This window comes from Ambystoma mexicanum, chromosome 3q, assembly GCF_040938575.1.
Source record: "Ambystoma mexicanum isolate Mex_15411 chromosome 3q, UKY_AmexF1_1, whole genome shotgun sequence".
NCBI lineage: Eukaryota > Metazoa > Chordata > Amphibia > Caudata > Ambystomatidae > Ambystoma > Ambystoma mexicanum.
In genome coordinates, this window is record NC_090926.1 from 1,099,319,675 (window position 1) to 1,099,345,108 (window position 25,434).

At 44.6% G+C, this 25,434-nt stretch overlaps 1 protein-coding gene across 6 annotated transcripts in view; it reads right to left on the reverse strand.

The window, feature by feature from the left end:
- CYP4F22 (cytochrome P450 family 4 subfamily F member 22) overlaps nt 1–25,434 on the reverse strand; it is a 517,355-nt gene that overhangs the window by 403,474 nt on the left and 88,447 nt on the right. Inside the window, exon 1 of one of the 6 annotated variants that reach the window (XM_069603855.1) lies at nt 17,686–17,748. The exons of 4 other annotated variants lie outside the window; for them this stretch is intronic. In XM_069603855.1, the coding sequence (XP_069459956.1) occupies nt 17,686–17,702 (17 nt within the window). In that variant the 5' untranslated portion in view covers nt 17,703–17,748. Of the gene's footprint in view, nt 1–17,685; nt 17,749–25,434 lie in introns of those variants that run through there. One more of the 6 variants, XM_069603854.1, reaches the window with a different exon arrangement.

The following is a 25,434-nucleotide window of genomic DNA, read 5'->3' on the forward strand; positions in this document are numbered from 1 at the left end:
GTCTTCAGAGCTCTGGTCCTCCCTAGGCTGACCTACTGCAACCGCCTCTTCTTCAATCTTCCTTTATCCTCCCTTCTCCCCCTTCAAATAATCCAGAATAGGACTGCAAGACTTAAACTTGGCCTCAAGCCCAGGGACTGCATCTGTCCAGTCCTAAAATCTCTTCACTAGCTCCCGGTGGCTGTAAGGATCAAGTTCAAAACCCTCTGGCTCATCAACAAGGCCTTCTGGGCCCTGGAACCTTGCTACATCCAACCTTGCTACATCCAACTCTCTCTCCCCAAATACCTCCCTGCTGGAACCCTGCGGTCCTCTAGCTCCAAATCTATGTAAAATCAGACGCTGCTCTAAGCAGAGAGTGAGTGTAGATCTCCCTCCTCTGCTTGAGGCAGATCTCCATAAGATATGAAAGCTCCCCATGACCCTCTTTTTCTCTTCTTCCTTCCATCTCTCCCCCTCTGCTATCAACCCCATCTGCTGCAGCAACTGGCTGCCTGGTTCCTCCTGAGTTCTACAGGGCACCCGGCAGTCCACCCCCCTTCTCGCACTTGGGGACCCTCACCTCCTGCACTCATGCAATCCCTGGCACTTGCCCTTCTGGCCTTCCCTTAGAACTCGCCATCTTTCCCTACTTCTCCACCCCCCCTCTTTCAATTGCACTCGCCCCTTGCATCCCCCCTCGCACTTCTTCTTACTGCACTTGCACAATCCAAATGTCACAAGGCCTGGTAGGACCATTACTGTTAACATTCTCCCTTATTCCCCCCTACCCCTGCTTTTTGTTGTCTTGCGTCACCTTAAAGCACCATTTGGTGTATAGGCTCCTTACAAATGTCCAATAAATAAAAATAAAATGCAATAAAAAGTATCCTTCACTGGAGGAAGGGGTTACCACAGACAAAACCATTGAGCATTATTAATGGTGGATGACGGAGGCTGGATAATATGATGGGTGATGGGTGTGCAGGTTCTCATGGGCCTCCATCGGATAGCTATGCAAGAAATGCGAAAAAGTTGCCCAATCAGGGTAGATGTGACGTTCGCCCACTGGCGACGTGTGGAACTGCTTCATATGTGGCAGCAGAAATCACATTGCAAACCACTGCACTTGCTCTTCCAGAAATGCTGAGTGGACCCAATGCTAAAATTGAATACGTTGCTGAACTCTTCCAAGTGCCCATTATCTAGGAGGGTTGTGATGGTCCATACAAAGGCAGACAGTAAATGTGTCAACCACATAAATCAACTAATATTCGCTTTGTATGCCACCTCCCTCACCCTGATCAGGAGTTGGCCAAACAGCGAAGTGCAACTGGTTGGGAAGGTTGCTATAAGGCATTGGAAATGACAATATAATCCAGGGATCGAAATTGGGGGGAGCTGGGAGCTATTTAGCGCCTGGAAGAGCTTGGTTAGCTTGAAACCAACAGCTACCAGGAGCTACCTTTGGCTCCTAGAGCCAACTGGTGCCTTCCAAACATGTAAATATGAAATTAACGTTGAATATTTGACAATGTTAATGAAGAAGAATTAGAACACATCTAAAACACATTTAAAGACAATGGTTCAAACAACATGATCACAAATTTAAAATAGCATCTCTGGGACCTCCTGCGTCCCCTGCGGTACTGCTGCCTACAGGGGGATGCCCAACACCCAGGAGTTGGTTGCAGCTACTGCTCACCGAATCTCAATTTCGAGCCCTGTGGTCATCTATATTTCTTCTAATTTGCTCAGGTGCATGAACTTCTACTGCTGATAAACTCTTCTCCAAGAGCTTACAGAGATTTCAAAATTTGCCTACTAGATTTCAGAAGTAGAACTGCACTTTTCAATGTTCGGCAGGCTTGGCGCACATTATACATTACTGAGAGGGGTCCACCCCACCTTAGGGTGGGATGAACAACGCCTTTTGAACATGTGCCTTGATCCTTGCTCGCCTGAGCATGTGCTTCCAAGGGCTCTGCCTTGCTAGACACCCTGACTGCCACATAAACAAGTGTGTTCTCCAAACACACGTGTACTCTTAAAACTTATGTGCACAAAATAATGCTGTGCCCAGGAATACAATCATTCACATACAGACTACAGCTTGGTTCCCATACTACTACTACTTGATACTGTGAAATATTGTATAATTACAACGGTTGAGACTGGAATGGCTCGGCCCCTTAGTCATCATTTGCAAAGCCAACAGGAAAGGCCTTAACCATTGTGTCAACATCTACAGTCTGAACATTAATGTAGTTATTGACAATTTTCCCTTTCCAAACCACAAAGAACTGGCCCTTTAACATGGAAAGCTCTTAACTGAACTGGATTTAAAATGTGCATATTAACAAACATACCTGCAGTCCAACACGAAACTGCTCGCTGAATTCGTCATCCTGGATAGGGTGCTCAAATACACAGAGATGACATTCGCCTCTCCTTCAACTTGGCAGAATCAGTTTTCATAGGCTTGTGTGGTGAACCAGAAGAAGGACTCGGTCCACTGACTGACATTTTACTAGGATATTTATTTAAAAGTAAAAGATAACTCCTAACTTGCACTTTTTCTATGAGGGAAGTTCTGTACCTAAAAATAATGGTGCTCGTCAAAGAAAACAGACCCTGGTACAAAATCCTATCCGACTACTCCGGCTCTACAACCTAGGAAAACTGAACCAAAAAGAGAGGCTGGAGCAATTACCTCTTTCATCGGCTTCTGCCTAGCCCAGTCACTAGGGTGCTCTGTTGATAGTTTCCAATGTGTTATTATAAAACAAAAACCAAGTTCACAACAGCTTTATAGACTTTTTTAGTCCAAATAAAAAAGATAGACTTGTGTTCTCTCAATTCACGTAATTCACACAGGGCGCTTGCCCACGCAGGGTTTCTCAGGCTCCAGCAACCTCTTTGGTTTTCTAAAGCTTGACACACAATGTTCATATATCTTTCACTCTGGTTCACATAGGGTGCATGCCCGCTCCGATTTCTCAGGCTCTTGTAATCTTCCTAGCTCTTCCAGCCTGGATTTGAAGTATTCATACCTCTTGCCTTCTGAGGCACAACTGTTGGTTTTTCTCAGGTTCCAGTAAACTTGTTGGCTGTCCCAGCCGGAATGGAAATTATTTATACCTCTTTCATTCTGAGGCACAAGGGGCACTTCCCTTCTTAGGTGTCTCAGGTTCCCATAACCTTGTGGGCTCTCCCAGACTGGATTTGCAGTATTCATAGCTCTTAGCTCTAATCTCTCCATGGGAGCGCTCGCCTTACTGTTGCGGCAGGTCGACACAACCAACAGCCTTCAGGCATAGAGCTCTTGGATTTGGGTTCTCCCCACGAGCTGGTGTTGGTTACTGGACTCCGAGCCCACCACATTCTGTCCATAGTTGCGCCACCATAAGAAATGGGTGTCTCTCAATTTCCGCCTGTTTCCTTGACCCGGACTTCACATTCTGAGAAAACGCCAGCCTTCCAGTGTCCGGCAGGCATTGGCCTCGCTCCAACAGGCTCTGCGCCTCAACTTGGCTCTGCCCCTTCAGGACGTCTCCTCCAGAGAGCTTGCCTCTGCATAGGGTTCATCCCCCCCACATAACAGTTTCTTATCTCCATTTATAGTTCCTCTCCTGCTTAAGTGCATCATCACAAACAACAATGGTATGTCCTTCTGCGTGTGTTTGGTGCTCAGATGAAATCCAGCATTGCCATAAGCCAACAGGATGGAAAAGGTTGACAGAGGTTGGAGTAGTCAAAGCAGGTTGTACAAGTCCCATGTAGACAGACAATGTATTCTGGTCTGGGAGGTCCTTATCGGACTGGGAGGTCTTGTCCCCAAGAGGGGAATCACTCCCAGTAAGGCCCAACTCTGGTAGCCTGCATGTTTGTGTGCTAGCTGCTGCTTTGAGAATGCCTGATGGGATGTGGAATGCAAGGGGCTAAATACACAAATGTTAGTACATAAGTAAATGTTAGTTTACACCATGAGGAATAGAGTACACCTTTTAGGACAGATTTTGAATGTTTTAGGTGCAGATTTGTGCACCATGAGAAACATATTATGTTACATTTAGGTGTAGTTAGTATGCCATGATGAGTGGAAGTGGTTGGTTGGGGAGTAATGGGCACACCACGAACATCTACAGAGTTTCACCATTAGAGGAATGTATTTCATATTTGTCAGCCTTTCATTTTAGGAGAATGTAGATTTTGTAGGGAAGTTATTTGAGGGTAGTGCCTGATCACCACTACCTCTGTGAGGTTTTTGTTTACATTCTATGCACGTGCATGTTTTGATGTTGTGAAATGTAAGGTCAGCTAGAAGCAGGTTAGAAGGGAGTTGCAGTCGAACAAAGCTTACCCTTGGCGATTCCACACTTCTTATGTTTGATCTCACTGGTTGTCTGGCAAAAGTGTATCCCGCTTTGTGCGACTGCCACAGGTTAGTGTGAGGAGTGCTCTGGCAGGGATCTTTTGTGCTAGGAGTTTGTTGTTTATTGTTGAGGGGTGGCTATTAGTGCTTAGTTATTGCTCGGTTAGTGCTCTGTTGTGGAGAAAGTTTGGACTTACAATAGTGGTGCTAGGAATGTGTTTATGTCAGTGTGTAGATATTAGGGCACTGTCATGCAGGAGGTGTTGATGCTGTGGAAATCACGCATTGCAAGTTGTAGTGTAGATGCAGTAGAATAATTCTCGGAGTTAGTTAATGTCACAGGGAGTAGACATTAGTGCACTGTAGTGCAGGAAGTTTGCAGTTGCAGTTTCTTTTAAGGATGCTTATGTTTTATTGTAAGTATGTTGTCACCTAGGTATAGGAGTGACTAACCTCTGTCTGGGTGAGAAGTTTGGTGTCCAAGTGAACATGGACTAGTCAACCATGTTCGTGGGTGTTGACATGCTGCTCCCTTGCAGTTACATTCCTTTTAATGTGTTCTTTGTCTAATGAGTGACTTTCGTTCCGCCTTTTATTTGTTTTTCAGGGGCTTTTGGGTATGGTTGAGCTTTGGTTGTGGTGCATGTGGTGCTTGTGGTTGGTTTGTAGTGTTTATGGTTGTGTTCTCAGGACATTTGTGAGGTGGTTGGTGGCACAACAGGAATTCAGTTTGTGCATTTGGTTGCTCTGTTTAGGTGAGCGGGGTTGCGCTCGGGCTTTGCAGACCTGAGGCCCTGCTGTAGCAGGTCAGCGCCTAAGGAAGTATTTGGTTGACTTTATATCGTAAGTTATCCTGTTGTGCATGGTCATCTGTAAGGTATTGGTTCTGAGTGGTTGGGCATGATTGAGTGTTAGGTTGGTTCTTGTGTTCCATTAGGGAGACGGGGGGATGGTATCCTGCATGTTTGTGTGCTAGCTGCTGCTTTGAAAATGGCTGAAGGAATGTGGAGTGCAAGGGGCTGGTGGTTCTGAGAATGACCGTTACTCAGGACTTCAGCATGGGAGCTTGGACCAGAAGTATGTATTCTCCCTATTCTCCTGCCTGACCTTCTGCTGTAACTTGAAGTAATAAAAGAGGACATTTCCTTTTGTACTTACCAGAGCAGTGTGGGTCCTGAGCAAGACATACATTAGTTTTCAAAAACTGATAGTAGAGTTTGCTAATTACAATGTTCTTGATTAAAAAACACACCCATTTGATTAGCAATGTTGTACTAATATTTTTTAATATTACTAGAAGTTACTTGTATCCTATATATAAAATGAGCAACAATACGGCAATTTTATGTTCCGCTGACGTAAGACATTATTAGTGAGATCGGTGAGGCCTTGCATATTCTTTAAAAGTCTAATGGACCTGCAGGTCAAGCAACCTGGGGTTTACTCATTGGGCCTAAGAGAAATGCACTCAACCCCAGCCAACTGATGATAGCAAATTTAAATGCACCTTCCTGTGTGCGTGCTTGGTTGATCTTGCCTGCAAAGGATCAATCCAATCCAATCCTATCTGAAGCATTTGTCTTGCCCAGCACTGCGAGCTACATCGAGCTCTTGCTGGACGTTGTTGCCGCTTCCTGGAGGAGGCAGCGCCGAGGAGAGTCACGTGACTGATCACGTGAGACTTTTGCAACTCTAAATTGAGCCGCGCACCACCCTTGCGGCGTAAGCCCTCTGGAGCAAGGGCGAGGAGCAGCTGTTTGGCTGTTTGGTGAGTTGGTGCGGAGTTCTCCCTGAAAGATGGAGGCAGTAACTTCATCTTCAAGAACTAGAGCTCAGTTAAAACGAATGGCCTTACAGGAGGAATTGACAAAGCTGCCCCGTCAACAACACGTGAGTCAATACTTCTCGTGTGGGTCTATAGCAGAAATAACGGAAGAATATGAGATTACGGAGACCCATGATGTAGATGATGTATTTGCCCCACTTGACCCACGATCCAAATCACTTATTACAACCACACTGGGGGGAAATATAATTGCGATCGAACTGCCAGTGCAATTGGATATTCCTGATGTAGGGCAAATGGATATACACAGTCTCACCTGCACTGTTTTGGACGGCGAGGTCGTCACCGCGGAAGCTGCAGCTGGTGTAGCAACTCCGCAATGCATCGGAGAGTGTAATAGCGACCAGCAGGCTCATGATGAGCCGCTTATGGGAGGTCCTCTAACAACACCGGTGTGTCAGCCTACGGTGGCGATCTTGGTCAATGACATTGAGGGGCGTGGTTGCACCGGGGAGATGTTTTCCTCAAATGAAGAGTCCACGGGATGCCCACACCAGTTTTGTAAGGGCAAGGCATGTCAGGCTAGACATTCAAGGGGCTCGGTTATGGAGAGTCCAATAGTCGATACTACGACTACTGCGAGCCCTGGAAACGATAATATGACAGCTGCGATGCTCGGTGCCGGAGAGCAGGACAACGAGGTAAGCGGTATTGCTCGCCCGCATGAAAAAATTATCATAAGCATTGTTACGAATGAAAATGAGAAATTGCAACAGGAGATCGAGCACACAAAGTGTAAGTGGTCAAACGCAAATTTAAACAATATTGCATGCAATGAGGGTACAGGATAAACTTGGACCAGTGCAAGATCAGTATACTATACCCACTAATGATCGAAGAAACTCCCTAGAGGTTGTCTCGACTGTATTAGAAAACTTAATTGCCTTAAACAAAGTGCGTGCCAGTAAACCAATGTCTGAAAGTACGCCAGTGTTTAAAGAGACAGCAATGATAAGCCAGAAAAGGCAATATAGTAATATGTCCAACGTAAATCGAGACATTTGGGGGCCTGTCAATTACAAAAAAGTAAGAACTCTTGAGGACGAGTATTCTGATGACTCCTCTAAATCATTACATGGGAATGTGGTCGACTCTCAGAAACGCCTGGCGCCATCTAATAAGGCAAATGACATTATTATTCAGCCCCAATTAGTCCATAAGCCACTGAATGTAAACAGCGACAACTCAACGGATGAGTCTACGTCTAGAGACTCTTGGTTTATAGAGAGAGATTTCCCAAAAATCAGAAGGAAACAGTCGGCACTTACCCATACTACACATGGTGAAACAAAGGTAGATAGAGGCGGTGGCCATATTCCTTGTGTACATGTGCCTTCGAACGACTTATTAATGGCTGTGTCCTCTGCAATGGCTATCTCTTTGGCGCCTTTCACAAAACTCTATGAGTCAATAAGTGGAAATGTGAAAGATGTCACAACTTTGCTGGCCTTAATGAATTCAAAATTAGTATACATGGAATCAATGTACACCAACCAATCTTTAAAACAAAATGAGGTCATCCAGAATTTAATGGCAGGCTTATCTTCAGTTAAGGATGGAAAACATAACGACATGCTAGATAAAAGAACTTCTTGCAGAAGTAGCAAAGGAAGCACTGTCATTGTTCAGGAAAGTCCTCCCAGACTTAAAAGGCGGAGGGTCGGCTAGAGCCGACACGGAGTCACAAATATCATTAAATGAGTTGACAAGTGCGGAATCGCTGTCGGTGAAAGGAATTATAACTGCGGCGAGTAATCCACTGGAAAGTCAAACAGTTCTCTTGGATACTAAAAGTATCGAAAATAATGCTTTTATAGAGATTGAAGATGCCACGGACCCAGTGATTAGTAATGTAGGAAATTTGGTAAATACCGGAGTCCCAGAGCATGGCATTACAGATCATGGCGAAATACTGGATACGTCCTTCCATACTGCATTTCTACAGGCCAGAAGCGCAACGAATCAGGCTTTGTTGGACAACCAAAAGGCGTCTGACTCAACGTCTCAACTTCCATGCGTTGAGCAAGCTTCGGGGCCAGAAACAGTTCACAGTGTCAATGTAAAGTCTAAGAACTTATTTTCAATCTTTGGTGGCTCAGAAGTTGAACTACAAAAAAAGGTGGAAAGCAAAAAAGGAAAGGCCTTGCAAATGAAAAAAAAAAAAAAATTGCCAGGACGAAAACAGAACAAACAGAGAGCTGCATGAAAATGTTTACGTAACATCAACATGTCACAATTCGTGGATAAAGCTATCATTACATTTAGGAAACTGAATGAATCTAATAAAGAGTCGACAACAAAAACCACACCAGACTCGTCTTGTAACCCGAACTTGACAAGCGGTAATTTAAATAATGAAGAAAAGGCCATCCAAGAGGAACTGTTGGAACTATCTGTCTACGAGGACAATATGGAGGATAAAGAGTTGGCTGTCCTCAAACCGCCTGATGTGGCAGGGACTCTAAATGAGGGTAGGAGAGCATCTAGACAGGTGATATTTACCTCTCCTAAGAATGCCGATGAGAATCAAGAACTTTCAAATGCGATTGCATAACAAGAGGCCCTAACGCAAATAAAAATCACTACATCAGATCTGGGAGGCAGAATTTGTTCCATTGTGCAGCCAAAAGCAAGCTGGCCCCACTAAGTCCAGCGTTTCTCACACTTCAAGAAAAAAGGGAACGTTTTGAATGCCCTCATGAATCGATACATGTGGGAAGGGGGTGCATCAGTAAATCCACGTCTAATTGTGCAAATTTGGGAAAAATATGTGCTGCCCCGAAGGTGGGTGAGAAAAAGGAAGTTGGGCATTTATCACAAAAAAATGAACATCAAAAACAAGGAGTCCGAGCGACCGAACAAAAGACTGATTTTAGGAATGAAACAGTTCACCCCATGGAAATGATACCGTCGTTCAAATTGAAGCTGGAAAGGATAGAGTCTGGTGATAAATTGATCCTAACCGCACAAATGTATTAAGATTGCTACATCATGTACCCCTATTAAGAGCGTTGGCCTCTAAAGACCTAAAAATAATGGAATTTCCAGATGAAACCTGTAATGATAGGGTCATATTACATTTAGCCTCTGGCATAATTGCAAACGCAATAGTAGAAGCAGAAGAAGATCTTCTATCCTTAGGGTTCGACGTCTTTAAAGTAATTGACCCTCCCAAATGCGGCCCATCAGAGTGCCCTGCAGCAATAATCGGAGCATTGATGACTCCAAATATTAATCCTGACCTCAGAAATTTAACATCTACAAATGGTCTGATGAATCAAACCTTGAAAGGAGTGCTGTGCGAGAGTGGAGCGAGCTCTAAAACCAGTGGGGCAGATTCGATGGGGCACAGGGAATTGTTAGAAGAGAAGAAACTGTTGCCCAAAAACAACTCATTGGAGAAAATCCAAATCACTTTAAACAGTGCTATGTCAAGTGATAGGAGTGTCTCCAGTTTGGCAAGCAACATGAAAGGTGGAGAAAGCAGCCAAGATTGGACTTGGCTTGCGAGTGCGCTGAACACTAAATGTTCAAGCTAATTCCCAAGGAATGAGGAATCACAGCTTTGTTCATTTGCGTCATGGAATACGCGTGGGTTTATGCATTTGCTAAACAACGAGTGGCTTCTTAATTTGCAGTTAGTGTGTCTTCAAGAGACATGGATGTTAGAAACACCAGTAGTTTCAGAATTTGAATGTGCACTGAACCCGGCTACTAAACCGGAAAAAGGGAGACCTACAGCTGGTCTGCTAACAATGATTAAACGGTCGTCAGGTTTTAGGCTATTGAACTCCAAAAATTATACTCCTTACATTCAGGTTTCTGAGATTGGTAAATTGAACCCAGAAGGAAAAGAGGTCGACCCACTGCAGATAATGAACCCGTATTGGAACCACCGGTGGACAGGCTCCTACCCGTTTCTTGATCAAGTCACTACAATCATTGACAATCTTCTTGAAGCAAACAAAGGTGCGAGCATTATAATATGTGGCGACCTAAACATCGACTTTTTTAAACCACAGAATTCAGCTAAATCCCAACTGGCGATAGACTAGTCGGATAAACTGAATGCAAGAGTTTTGACTATGGCTAATGGCTGCACGCAAGGGGATATTCCGGCAAAATCTACCTGGCACCGTGACGATCAATCGTCAACGAGCGACTATATTTTCATCTCAGACGCTATACACAGCAGGATAAACTCTTTGAAAGTTCGGACTATGCAACACAGTGACCACGACCTGCTAGAGATGAAATTCCAATCTTGGATAGGAGAGCAACCTCGGCTATGGAAAATAAAAGTACAGGTGGAACCTAACCGTTTAAGAGTAAGGCTGGATGAACAAGAGGTTGTAAAGCTATGTAACCAATTTATGAGCAGTCGGGAGGAGGTTGAATATGCCTCTCTATTAAGTCAATTCAAAGGAAAAAACAGTGGTAAAAAAATCTAACATTGTATAATAAACATTGCTTTGATCTAACAGTAATGCACCGCAAAAGACGGATGCGGGCCGAAATCCGGAACAACAAGCAAGGGCCTAAGTCTAAAATAGTGGCAAAAAATAGAGCTACGAAACAAGCATATAAAAATTGGCTGAAAAATCATAAATTTTTATTATACCAGCAAGATGCGGAGGCCATGCTGAAAACCCTAATAATTAAGAACAGTGGTGAGTTTTGGCGGGTCATTAACCACATGGAAGCACCTCAAGAAGCTTTGCAAACATGCCCAGTAACTGAACTTGAGTGGGTGAACCACTTTACAACACTTTATGACAAAGATCAGGGGCCACGGGCTCTAACAGTAGTTGATACTACTCCATGGGACTTACAATTCTTGAGAGAAGATATTCGCGAGGTGATTAAGAAAGCCAAAAACTCTAGGGCTCCTGGCCCGGATGGATTGTTGAATGTAATGATCAAACAGTTTCCAGATCTTTGGGCTGACTTATGTGTGGATTTATTCGCCAGAATAAGTATCGCTCAGCAATCGCCAAGTTCTTGGAAAACAGGGATCATTGTTCCAATCTTTAAAAAAGGTGACAGAAGGTCACCTCACAATTACCGGCCGGTAGCTTTACTTGATGTCCTAGGTAAGATTTACGCCACTTTGCTACAAAAAAAATTGGTTATTTGGTCTCAAGCTGCAAAAAGAATTGACGAAAGGCAAACAGGCTTTGTCAAAAATGTTGGTTGCTCGCTGAATTTACTTATCTTGAACTTACTGAAATTAGAAGCACAGCACACAAACAGAAAAATCTACCTTGCATTTGTGGATTTCTCAAATGCTTTTGACATGATTGACCGAGAGCTTCTGTGGCAAAAGCTAGGCGGATGGGGTTGTCCGACTGGGTTATTGTTAGCCATTAAGGAACTACACACGGAAACATTGATCTCTATCCGCCTAGACCAGGGGTGCACAACTGATTTTGACAGAGGGCCGAAAGTACCTTACATGAGGGCTATAGTGGGCCGAAAAGTGGGCGGGGCGGTAGGTGGGACATGTCAGGAGGCTTTTTCAACCCCCAATTTGTATTAAACACATGGAAAAAGATATGTTTTTGAGGGGTAACGATTTTTATTGCATTTCAAACTTACATTTTGTACTACACATTTTCCATTGCTATCATTTATTTCGATTTAGTTATTGTATATCGTCTGTTTAATTAAATTATATATATTTTATTGACCCTTGATTGGCCATTCCGTTATTTTGGACTGCTATAGTTTGCTGTTTGGGTTAACCAAGAGGACTATGGCCTTCGTTCAGTCAGGTTTCCTCAAAAAAGCAAAGGATGTACATCTCCTAACTGTGCCTGTTTTAGCTTTATTATTGAGTTCACTCTTGGAGTGCAACACTATGCCCCATGGCTCCCATCCCTAACCAAACACTATGCCCCATGGCTCCCATCCCCAACCAAACACTATGCCCCATGGCCCCCTCATCCCCAACCAAACACTATGCCCCATGGCTCCCATCCCCAACCAAACACTATGCCCCATGGCCCCCTCACCCCCAACCAAACACTATGCCCCATGGCCCCCTCACCCCCAACCAAACACTATGCCCCATGGGCCCCTCACCCCCAACCAAACACTATGCCCCATGGCTCCCACCCCAACCAAACACTCTGCCCCATGGCCCCCACCCGCAACCAAACACTATGCCCCCTGTCCCTCACCCCCCAAGCAAACACTATGTCCCCTGTCCCCCACCCCCAACCAAACACTATGCCCCATGGCCCCCTCACCCCCAACCAAACACTATGCCCCATGGCCCCCTCACCCCCAACCAAACACTATGCCCCATGGCCCCCTCACCCCCCTAACCCCCAACCAAACACTATGCCCCATGGCCCCCACCTCCAACCAAACACTATGCCCCCTGTCCCTCACCCCCCAAGCAAACACTATGCCCCCTGTCTCTCACCGCCAACCAAACACTATGCCCCATGGCCCCCTCAGCCCCAACCAAACACTATGCCCCATGGCCCCCTCACCCCCCTAACCCCCGACCAAACACTATGCCCCATGGCTCCCACCTCCAACCAAACACTATGCCCCCTGTCCCTCACCCCCCAAGCATACACTATGCCCCCTGTCTCTCACCGCCAACCAAACACTATGCCCCATGGCTCCCACCCCAACCAAACACTATGCCCCATGGCCCCCACCCCCAACCAAACACTATGCCCCATGGCCCCCTCACCCCCAACCAAACACTATGCCCCATGGCTCCCTCACCCCCAACCAAACACTATTCCCCCTGTCCCTCACCGCCAACCAAACACTATGCCCCATGGCCCCCTCACCCCCAACCAAACACTATGCCCCATGGCTCCCTCACCCCCAACCAAACACTATTCCCCCTGTCCCTCACCCCCAACCAAACACTATGCCCCAAACACACTCAAGCATGCACCGATACAGACCTGAACCCCCCCACCCCCCAAATCAGCACACACACAAACATGCACCCATACAGACCCGAACCCCCCACCCCCCAAATCAGCACATACACAAACATGCACCCATACAGACCCGAACCCCCCACCCCCAACTCAGCACACACACACTCAAGCATGCACCCATACAGATCCGAACCCCCCACCCCGCAACTGAGCACACACACAAACATGCACCCATACAGACCCGAACCCCCCACCCCCCCAAATCAGCAAACTCTCAAACAAGCACCCATACAGACCCGAACCCCCACCCCCCAACTCAGCACACACACAAACATGCACCCATACAGACCCGAACCCCCCACCCCCCCAACTCCAAACCCCCACCCCCAACTCAGCACACACACACACACACTCAAGCATGCACCCATACAGACCCGAACTCCCCACCCCCCCAACTCAGCACACACACAAACATGCACATGCGGCCTCCATTAGGAAAGTCTTTGTGCCTCGCGGGCCGGTCAAAAGGGCATGGCGGGCCGCAACTGGCCCGCGGGCCGTATGTTGTGCACCCATGGCCTAGACCAATCGGGCTCTCTATCTGCTCAGATTAAAACACATGAAGGAGTCAAACAGGGCTGCCCTTTGGCAGCGGCAATATTTAGCCTCTTTATTTCAGACATTGGTGACTCAATAGCATGTGTAAGGGCGTTTCCTCCGAAGCTCAACTTATCACCAATACATTGGATGCTGTATGCTGATGATCTAGTGATCTTGGACTTGACGCCAATTGGTCTGCAACGTAAATTAGATGCTGTTCAAAGTTATGTAAATTCAAATTACTTAAAAATCAACACCACAAAAAGCGAAATCCTGATATTTCGTAGCTCAAGCATAACATTGAAATCCCTGGAGACAAAATTTGTGTGGAAACTTGGCCAAGATAGGTTACGCATATCAAATAATGTGAAGTACTTGGGCATGATGATAAATACTAGTATTTGTGATGACCCTTGGATCCAAGAATCAAAGAGGAAATGTGGCCAGTTGGCATGCCAGGGCCTTTTGCTGCACAGGAAATTTGGAAGATTCTCGACACAACCTTTGAGAAACACAAAGTAGTATCGATCCTTATATATGGAGCTGAAAATGCCTTTGGATGCTCATTTAATCATTGGCCATCGCTTGAACACATGTTTTGGACCAAAGCTTTAAGTCTGACAATTGGAATTTCAACTGCATGTATAAGATATGAACTGGCGTTAATTTCTTTACAGGCACGGATCATCTGGAGCAAACTGGCCTTATATCGGAAAACTAGAGCTCAAGAAGGAATTCTGCAATTTAAGATACTGCACAATGCAACCTCGCAGGGTTCTGATGTGGTCTCCCTCTGGATAAAACCTTGTGAAGATCTCTTACTCGCCTATAACATCAGTTTGGTTACCTTACACGGAAACCCTACGTCAGCAAAAGTAAAAATCTGGCGGGCAGACTGGGAATCTACGTGCAGGGAGCGACTTGCTTCAAGAGCAATGATAAACGCCCCGGCAGAAGCAAGAGGTTTCAACATTTTACAAAAGTATCTGCAATTATTTCCAAATCCTAAAGTCTGCAGACTCTTCTTGCTGTTTCGTTTAAACGCCTTCAGAACTAAAGAACGATACAGCCACTGGGCTTGCAATGCTGAAGCGAATTCTGTGTGTCGATGGTGTGAAAAAGAAATGGAATCACTCAAACATTTGGTGCTGTTCTGCCTCGGATTAAAGGATAGTCGATCAATCCACCTGGGTCGTTGGAATGATGATCATCAACTTTTGTGTGCAGATGAATGGTGGAGGAGTTTATGGAATGGTACTGATATAAAATTAATTTTGCCATTTACATCTTTTCTGGTATCAATTGAAGAGAGGTTAAACATGGATGGTCAAACTGCAGAACTGAGAGACCCCAAACAAACAAAGGGAGTGTCATATAAATTGACTTAGACTGGAACTGGAAGTTAAGGGAGGATGGGAGGGTGGAGTTGTTTGGGGTATTTTTTGCACTTGAGTTGATGGATTTGTTTTAGTCTTGAGAATTGTTGTCTGTAATATTTTAAAGGTTTGAATATAAACCAAAAAAATTAAAAAACATTTTTTTTTAAAAATGCACCTTCTGTTAAGTGCTGCATGTCACTACGAACCCACTTTAGTTTGGCACACAGCTGCCACCCAGAGGCCAGCCATGCACAGTCAAACTTTTAGTTGCCATTTATTGCAAAATCTATTCTAGGGGAAGGCAAGAGGCAGCGCTTGGCCAGACGACTAATGTCAGCATCTAAGGGAGAGGGGGGCCTGCCCTTACCAAACTTTCGTCGTTACTATGAAGCCGCGCAGCTCAGGGTAATCAGGGAATGGTTCTCGGGGGAATATGACAAACAGTGGGTTAAAATGGATAGAGCTGTGGCCCGGCATCACATAGGGGAGGTGTGGTGGCTCCCGCGCAGTTTCACCTGTATATGAGCGCCATAACAAAGGGGTTGGTTGAAATCTGGGATGGGGCTTTGGAGAAGCTGGGGATCACGACTTTCCCCATCGCCATTCATCCCCATTTTCAATAACTGGAACTTTACCCCAGGGATTTAAAAGGGGACATTCTTGAAGTGGGAGAGAGGGGGTGTAGGGCTATCAGAGATATGTTTTGTGGTCAGAACGTGAAAACGTTTGAAGAATATAAGTCGGAGTTCTGGGTGGCCGAGGGGGAACGCCACATATATTTTCAGATTAGACACTAGGTGATGTCCACGGATGTACGGAGGGTGGCCACTCGCGATATGACGCAGTTTGAACGGTATCTCCTGATGCATGAGGGGTCCAGAAGCCTGATCTCGGATCTATATAGGCTCTTGGAGGGCACAGGACAGACAACAAATTGGGCTTATATGTCCAGATGGGAGCGGCTTTTGGGGGCTAGAATGGAAAGGGAGGACTGGGAGCGGCTGTGGAGGTTGATCCTGAAGGTGGCTGGGGCTGTTCAACTTCAGGAGGCCTGGTACAAGTACGTATATGGCTGGCACTACACTTCGGCCCGCCTGCACGCGATATATCCAACAACGTATGGGACATGCTGGAGAGGTTGTGGGGAGGAGTGTACGGAGGCTCATGTTTGGTGGGATTGCCTCAACATCAGACCCTTCTGGAGGGTCATCTCAACGGCACAAGCCGAGGCGTTTGGGGAGGGTGCAAGTCAAGACCCCCGGGAAATCCTAATGGGCAGACGGCGGGAGGCAGGGGGGAGAAGGGGGAAAAGGGCAATTCAAGGCAAAAGTCATCTTCATATTAGCCACGGTGGCCCTCATCGCCCAGAGGTGGAAGGGCCCCATGATTCCAACGGAGCAAGACTGGCTGAGGAAAATGTGGGAGATAGTATCGATGGAATGGGCTACTTATGCGGTCAACAACAATTTGGGGACCTTTCCATCGGAATGGGGAGAGACCTTGGCCTACTTAAAAGGATATTTCAGGGAGCAATGATGACCCCAGAGACTCAAACTGTTGGATCTTCATGGCTGACTCTCCGGAAGAGAAAGGGATGGGGGAAGAGGGGGCAGCTGGCGCTATGGCAAAGTTCGGGGTGGATGGGGGAGGGGGGTCAAGTTCTGTGAGTTTTGTCTGTTTTCAAGTAATTAAAACAATAAAAAGAAGTTTAAAAAAAATCTACTTGCAAATACTTTGCGAGCCCTGGATGAGTGTCTGTAAAAAATAAAAGGTTAGTTGCATGAATAGACAGAATTAAATAGATATGACAAAAAGGCTCTGAAAACAGTTTGCCAGCTTTCTCTCACAGGTGCCAATATATAATGCAATCAGAGAGCAAAGCGAGTTCTGGAGGATAACTGCGGTTTATGGTAGTGTAGTAGACTCAGGAGGATAGCTTAGGGGCAACGCGCTCGCTTTGGAATCAAGACGACGCGGAACCACACAGGTTCGATCCCCGAGTTCACGCTTAGAAACCTCTGGGTATTAAGCACATTATAAATAACAAATTACAATCTATAGATGTACAGACTGAATGGAACTATGGATCACCACTTTGCGTAAACATCTAGTGAGCTTTTTCTATTCATTATGTTAGAGGAAAGAAAGTAAGAGACTAAGCAGAGTGTATTTCATAGCAGGCTATCTCACTTTTAGGGTAGCTGGTATAAGGCATCAGGGTGATAAGATAGAATGTCAAAGAGTACGGGATCAATTGATGGGTTGAGCACCAGTTGCAAGATATATGTAACCAGCAGGTTACAGAACTAGGTTTGCCACTGCAAGCATTTGGCCATGTGATCATGTACATTTTCAAAAGTGTCCAGTGGTCAACATGATGCTTCTTCCCCAACACAACAACATATATTTGAGACTGAGATTTTGATACACTAACCTACACTTAATTGTAAAGCATGGAGACAATGCACTGTTTTACAGTAGCATTGCTGTAATTATGCAATATATAACAAATTAAATTTATAGAAATGGAATGGCATTACTGTTTACAAAAAGAAATTACCACATACTGTTTTTTGGCAGAGAGGATATAGTTACCTTAATACGGGCATCATCCCGATTACTTCTGGTTTGCAACAATTCTTGCCAAGCACTCCCACACAGACCTTTAGGACATAAGAGTGGAGGAGAGGATTAATGCTGCACTCTCAGTCTATTAGCCCCTTTGAACTTGCAGTGAACGAGAAAAGGAGGGTGGAGAGAGCCTGGAAACGCAAGAGAGAAATGCAGGGTCGAGCTATGCTTTCATTGAACAGGGTAACTTAAATAGCTAGCTTGGCTACACAAGCACCAATTTAATTATCGAGCCTACACAATTCCACAGTAAATTGCTAAGCTGCACTGCTTATTTTATGCCTTGCTGAGTTTTGTCGACCATGCCTTAATACTTCACTCACCTGCCCAGACCACTAGGGAAGGTCTTGCAAAGTGGGCTCACCTCCATACCCTCAGTCGGGGGGTCTCCCCTCTGGGGAGACGGGATGAATTGACCAGATTTGTCACACTTATCACCCACGTACGTTTGGCAAATATTCTTTCAAGGCAACTATCCAGTGTATGGGAAATTCGAGGAAGATCCCAACTCTAACTTAGACCAGGTAAGCCACATGATTCAAACCAGTGGCATGACCCTCAAGAGAGACACATGCTAATTCTTACAAAGCCGATTTAAATACCTTAAACATGAGGTTTCTTGCCAGTGGCAGCAATCTAAAGCAACATTCGCCAAGTTATTGAAAACGCACTCATTCCACAATCTAAAGAACAAGATCCTTCCTGGATGGGACTCGCAAAACAGTATGTGGAATTTGTGAGGGGCTGCTTTAAGAAATCAAAACCCCCTGGGCCCAGTTGAAGAAAAGTGCCATCTCACTGGTCACCTGCTGCCGATTCTACTTTTCATGACATCAAAAGGTGACATCCTCCATGCGCCACATGCGAAACAGTTTCAGCCTACTGCACTGACCATTCGAACCATAGATGCCAGTGCCTATGGCCTTAGGGCACTATGGCACAAAAAGGTGGGATCGGAAAAACAAAGCTTCGCGTTTGTCTCCAGATTGCTCACAGACCTGGAGAAGAATTACTTTGTGATTGAGTGTAAAATGCTTCTTTGCTCCTGGTCTTCTGAACATTTCCATAACCATATTTTGGGCAAACAATTTTACCTATGAACTGACGATAAGACTAGACTTCTATTCTTGAACGAAGAACATATCATTCAAATTGACACACCTTGCAACAAAGCATGAGAAAAAAAAGTAATTCCGAAATATCCTACACTCCTGGTTGGAAGAATAAACAGGGCGACTGCCTGTCGAGACTACTTCGTTCCATGGATGATGCAGTCATGAATCCCATGGGAGTCTTGTGGCTTCCATAGTTGATAATAATAATATCTAGCTTTATATAGCGCTACAAGCCCGCAGGCATCTGAGGGCTGAGATAACAGTTGATATTATTAGCCCGAAGGGTGGTATTGCATGGTACCTCGGAAGGATGAAAGGTTGAGTTGGCGCTGCCTGGATTCGAACCTGCATCAGCAGGCTGCTCACAGAAGTCAGAAACAGGCGCTCAGCTCTTTGTGCTATCTGACCAGCTTGATGCTGAACTGAATACAAATGCAGCTCTCAGTGAATCCTTATGGACAGAACAAATAGGTGGGAATTGCACCCAGAAGCAGCTTTTCTGAATTTACATGGAAAGGTGGACCTCGGGGAGGTCTCTTGACCCCAGCTTACATTCACACTGAAGCCTCAAGATGAACCCTGGAGAGGGTGGGCAAGCTCGAGAGAGGAGACCAACCGATTCCCCCAGTCTCTTCACCAAACCATCTACTCAATATGGCGCATGAATGCCATTTACTTATTGTACTTGTTTAGTACTTCTATAGCGCTTTACAAATGTTAAAACCATACATAAATATCATGAAAAAGTGGAATAAAATGAAAACCGAAACCAGGAGGATCAGAATTCACATGACCGATTCAGAAAACAGTTTGAAGATGAGACATTAAAGGGTTTTTTTTAATTGAGGAAGAGAAGGACTGGAACTAAAAGTGATAAAGAGTTCCATATCTTAGGTTCAGGAAGTGGAAACGAAGGTGAAGGTGCACACGCAGGATGCGGGACAGTCCACAAGAAAAGCAATGTGAACAAAGATTGCGAGAGGGAAGATAAAGAGAACACAGCTAAGGAGGGGCTAAGGCATGAATGGGCTTGAAAACATGAAATAGAAATTGAAATTCGTGGCATTGCTGGATAGGTAACCACTTTGAGAAAGGCAAAATACGGAGTAATATGGGCAGAAAAGGGGAAACCTAAAAGAATCCAGACAAAATGTAGACTAGAACGGAAAGGAAGAAGAGAGTATTTTGGTAGTCAAACATAGAAGGAACTGAAATAGTGGAGACGAGAAAGAACCATGGACAGAAGCAGAATTTTTGCAAAAGATAAGTAAACAGTTGACGAATTTTCCAGATACTGTAAAGATGAAAACAGCAAGATTTTACTACCATGATAATTTAATCCGGTAGAGAAAAGTAAGAATGAAAAATAATACCTAGATTATGGGCGTCGTTTCAAAGTAGAAACTGAAGTGGCCATACTTGATTACCCTAACAAAGCATTTCCTTCGCCATAAATCAGAACGCCATCAGCTCCTGGTCCACTAGCAAAGAATCTGACAAGTGCCTTTTTACGTCAATTTTACCATTCACCTGTGTTGATTCACTGAGCATGATATGGGAAAAGATTGGAATATACTTCATTGTTCAAATATATTTCATAGCAATACATCACTGCCCATAACCATCAAAGCCAGCCCAACGGTGGATCTCTTCAAAGCTCTGCTTAAACATCACTTACTTCCAAATGAGGGAGCTCCCCCTGCCCTCTCCCATCCTCCCTACCTGACCCTAACACTGCCTCCAGTGACACTGAATATAATTTTGCATATTTAATTGTTTGAAGCACTTGCTTCCTAAGGTTAATGTTACCTTTGTAAGTCTTATGTTATCTTATATACAATTTCGTCATTTTTGTTTTGTTCCTGGAATAGGTCTTAATATTGTTACACCACCATAAACTGGCTCAACACCTTATTCGCATCTCCATGCTACAGGACAGGCACCCTTAGTGGTAATACTTATCCCGGTATACAGTTCTTTTGCCGCAGGATTTTTTGTCGCGGGACTTTTCATCACCATTTTTTTATCGAAAAAAAATCATTTTTTTGGGGGGGGGTTATAAATTAAATATTTGTGGGTGAATGGGAATAATTGAAAAAAAAATAAAGGGGGGGCTGGGAGTTTAACCCCCCGAAAAAAAGAAAAAAAAGGAGTTTTTTTCGATAAAAAAACGGCGAAGAAAAGTCCCGGAACGAAAAATCCTGCAGCAAAATAACATAGAACCCTTTTTCTATCTGTAAATGTGTTATTGGAAGTCATTTCTGTTCGAAATTGACACCCTTTTTCTTTAAATAAATACATATAAACACAAGTACCCGTAGTACTAAATATTTTCATATCATCAGAGATGTCATATTCAATATTATCAGTATGCTTCTAAGCTGTGAACCATGTCTTTCCCCTCATTACAGGTTCACGGCCCAGTGGCCATTTTGCAGGCAAAATGGAACTGGGGCGAGAATGCATGAGATTGTTGTTACATTTTGGCATACATTTTGAAAGGGGTCTTTTGAGCTCCTTCCCCTGCTTTACACAAGATGATCCTGCAGTAATTTATCAAGGGAATTTACCATTATTTTCTCGCAAGAGCACAATAATTGTCCCTTTATCGGGAGAAATCAGTGTTGTAAACGGGAGCTGCATCTCGCACACATTTTTTGCAAATACATCATTTATACTTGTGTGAAGATGAAAAATAAAAACTATATGCACATAATATATTCCCAAGAACCCCACAAACTCTACCCTCATCAACCTTAAAGGAATCATCGCATTCACCCACTCCTATCATTTTGAGCACTTTGTAATTTTCAATACTCACGAGAACCCCTCCCAGTATTGAAAAAGATGTAATCTTTTTATTTGTGAAACACTTAAGTTGCTGCAATGCGCCATGGAAGATATAAAAAAAAATATGGTGCCATTCGCCACTAATGTTTTGCACAGTCTGTCTGCAATAAAACCTCTTTTCCATCCAACTTTTTCCTTTCTCCTTCTCTTGACCTCATTACCCTTACTGAAACTTGGATCTCTCCTCCTAATTTTGCAACCCTTGTTGCTCTTCATGACCCTACCTACACCTTTACTCACTCTTCCCGCCCCACTGCCAGGTGCAGGAGTGGTGGTGTAGAACCGTTTACATCCTCCAACCTTCCTATCTCTCCAACTTCACATCTCCTTATAATTCTCCCTCATTTGAATACAACATCTCCACACTCACTGCCCCGATGGCATACATATTATCTCTCTGTCGGCTTTCTATGGGATTTTGTTTTGCAGAACTGCCGTTTTTGGTGTTTTTTCATGTCTTATTGATAAAGACATGATGTTGGATATCCAGAAATTAGGAGATATCATGCATAGATTGTAGGTACTTGTTTACAATAATTTTGTACTAACAGATGTTTAGATTATGGGAATCCTTTAATATATGCTTGTTACTTGTTTTGATAAACTCATGCAAGTCTCCTTCATCATTTTGCTCCCAACGTTTAACCCCTGATGAATGTCTGATATATTTAGATTGTGTTAGCGGGACAGAAACATGTCGTGCCAGTGAAGACACAAATGGGGACAGTTTGCCATATATGTATTTCTTTTGAGTGGTATTAAATGAGGTGTCAACTTTTTCTTGATGTACCAATCAATGTTTGTTTCGATGTATATTTTGGACTTTGTTTTGTGTCGAGTTATTTTTTTTAGTCACCTTAACTTTTTTAAAGCTAAATTGTGTGAACATTTAATAGAAATAAATGTATATTATTTTTCATGATCTATATACATGGTTCAGTCAATTTTTCAGGACTGGAGGTAACAAGTGTCTAGAGAGGCCTCTCATTCTTCATGGTCATTAGTTTCCCTTTCCTTTTCTTTTTTTGTATATGATTACACAATGGTGTACTTGGGCAGTAGAAGAGACATGGGGTTTTTAACAATTGGTGGTTCTCATACCAATTTGTAAAAACCTTCCTGCCAGCCACCTGTTCCAGTAGGTCAATTCTTCGACCACCTCTCCCAAATAATTGACTCTCTTCCTCCCAATCATTGGTGACTTCTACTTCCCCACTGTCTCTGCTGCTCAATCCACTGACTTTAACTCTCTTAATTAACAACTCACTCTTCTGTCCACTCTGTGCCACCGATTCAAACAGAATCTCCCTTGACCTTATTCTCATCTCCTCTCAACTCTCCACCTCCAATATCTCCACTGTGCCTTCTCCCTCCGTTCACTCTATCCCTCTACACTTAACTTGTTTTGTGCCTGTATTCACTGACATATGCTGATTTTGCGGTAGCACCCTCATTTTAGTTTATTTATCCAGTCCAATAGTTAGGCGATATGCCATAAAAATGTTATTTTGTGAGAGGTTGGGAGTTGTGCTTTGCGTTCTTGCAGCATTCCTGGCACCTGAGAGAACATTAGGAACGGTGATAATATCGGCACATCATTAGAACTTTATGAAAACAAAAACACCTGGCACCAAAGCAGCAGGGGCAGCAGCAGGTGCAGACAACAGCAGGGACAGAAGCGGCAGCATGGAGTGCAGCATGGACAGCAGCAGGGGCAGACAACAGCAGGGACAGCAGCGGCAGCATGGAGTGCAGCATGGAAAGCAGCAGGGGCAGACAACAGCAGGGACAGCAGCGGCAGCATGGAGTGCAGCATGGACAGCAGCAGGGGCAGACAACAGCAGGGCCAGCAGCGGCAGCATGCAGTGCAGCAGGGACAGAAGAAAGGGCAGCAGCATGGGGCACAGCAGTGACAGCAGCAGGTACAGCAGCATGGAGTGCAACAAGGGCAGCAGCATGGAGTGCAACAAGGGCAGCAACATGGAGCGCAGCAGGGGCAGCAGCAGTGGCAGGGACAGCAGCATGGAGGGCAGCAGTAGGGACAGCAGAAGCAGGGACAGGGGCATCAGCAGGGACAGCAACAGGGGCAGGGGCAGGGGCAGGGGCTGCAGCAGGGGCAGGGGCAGCAGCAGGGACAACGCTGCATCGGGTTGAATGCTTGCTGCAGAACGGTGTATGCATCCTGTACGTCGGGGATGTCGATTCCCTTGTGGGAAGACTCAGCCCTTCATCCGCCTGAGGTCCAATCATTCAGCGCGATTGCATTTGGTGTGAGAACACCTGTTATTGCGGTTTTTTTGGAAATGGGAAAGAGCTCCGCATAGTGTTTTATGCCACAGTGTACATACATACATACATGGTAGTACACATCGCGGTTACTCTCTCTATATGACTTCAAAAAAGGTACACATAAACTAGGATCGATCTTTAAGAATTCACTATAGGCTATTATTCAGAAAAACACAGACAGCCCGCTGCCATTACACCGCAAAGGCCACAGTGGTGACTTTTCCAAGGCCTGTTTCCCATTCTACTGCACTGAGCAACGTTCCCTCTTTCTTGGTTTGAGGCCGTGTTATTACTTCAGAGATGTTACAGTGCCCAGCAAAGTAAAACACGCTATTACTTCTTCAGCCGTTAGCCTGCACCAAATCAAGTTAATGAGACATGAAAATAGTGTATTTATAGAGTGCACGTTCACCCCAGGGGGCTTCTCAATGCTGATATCTTGGGTAACAATAAACATGTTGACGAGAAGTGCTTGCAACCTTAAGAAAGCAAATAATTCACGGTAGGAGCTAACACAGCGGTTTCTATCAAAGTGTTTATAAAGGCGGCCAATGAAGACAAGTACACGCGCACACACACGCACGCACGCACGCGCACACACCCACACACACGCACAGCTAGCCCAAAATGACAGTTTAACTGGATGTTGAGACGGCAGTTTAAAGGCCTTCTTCCCATCACTACACATATCACCGGTGCAACCTACGGCCTCCGAGGAGGTTGCCAATAAAACACGCCTTCCAGCCAGGAGCAACCTCTGCCAGCCAGTGTGGTAGCTCAGGAAGTTAAATGCTCGGATCTGTCTGCCTCCTGCCATCACCGGTTTGAATCCCAGATCCGAAATGATAACCGAGCACCATTTAGTCAGGTGCCAACACCAAATGTTGCCAGCACTAAGTGACAATTCAGTCTGTTGTGTGTTCTGTATAAGTTATAATACTAGCTGTACCTAATGCATTGTCCCTGTGCATGAGAGCCGCACTATCGGGTGCGCGTCTTCTAAAGACAACAGAAATTGCCTACACCTGCTTGACCAGAGGGGGGAAAAAACATCTTATGGGGACACAGGGGAGATTCTTTTAACAGCAGCTATTAAAACAGAGTAAACATTTAATTATACTAACAATGTAAACTGACTCTTTTTAATAATGCTCAATACATAAATAAATACATAAAAGGCAACACATTTCATTTCTAATGATCCTTTCTAGAGTGCATTTGAGTCATAATTACACTTATTTAACGAAGCACATTTTCACAAACCTAGAATAACTATATCTTTTCATAGGTTATCTTTTCAAGAGGTACAGTCTGGTACACCTGTACTATTTAAATACCCTGATGAGAAATGGTAAAGGGACAAATAACACTACTGAGCGTTACAACCAGCTTTGCATAAAATCATTATGAATGTTGGAACATAGAAGCGATCACATCTGTATATTTGACGGATATATCT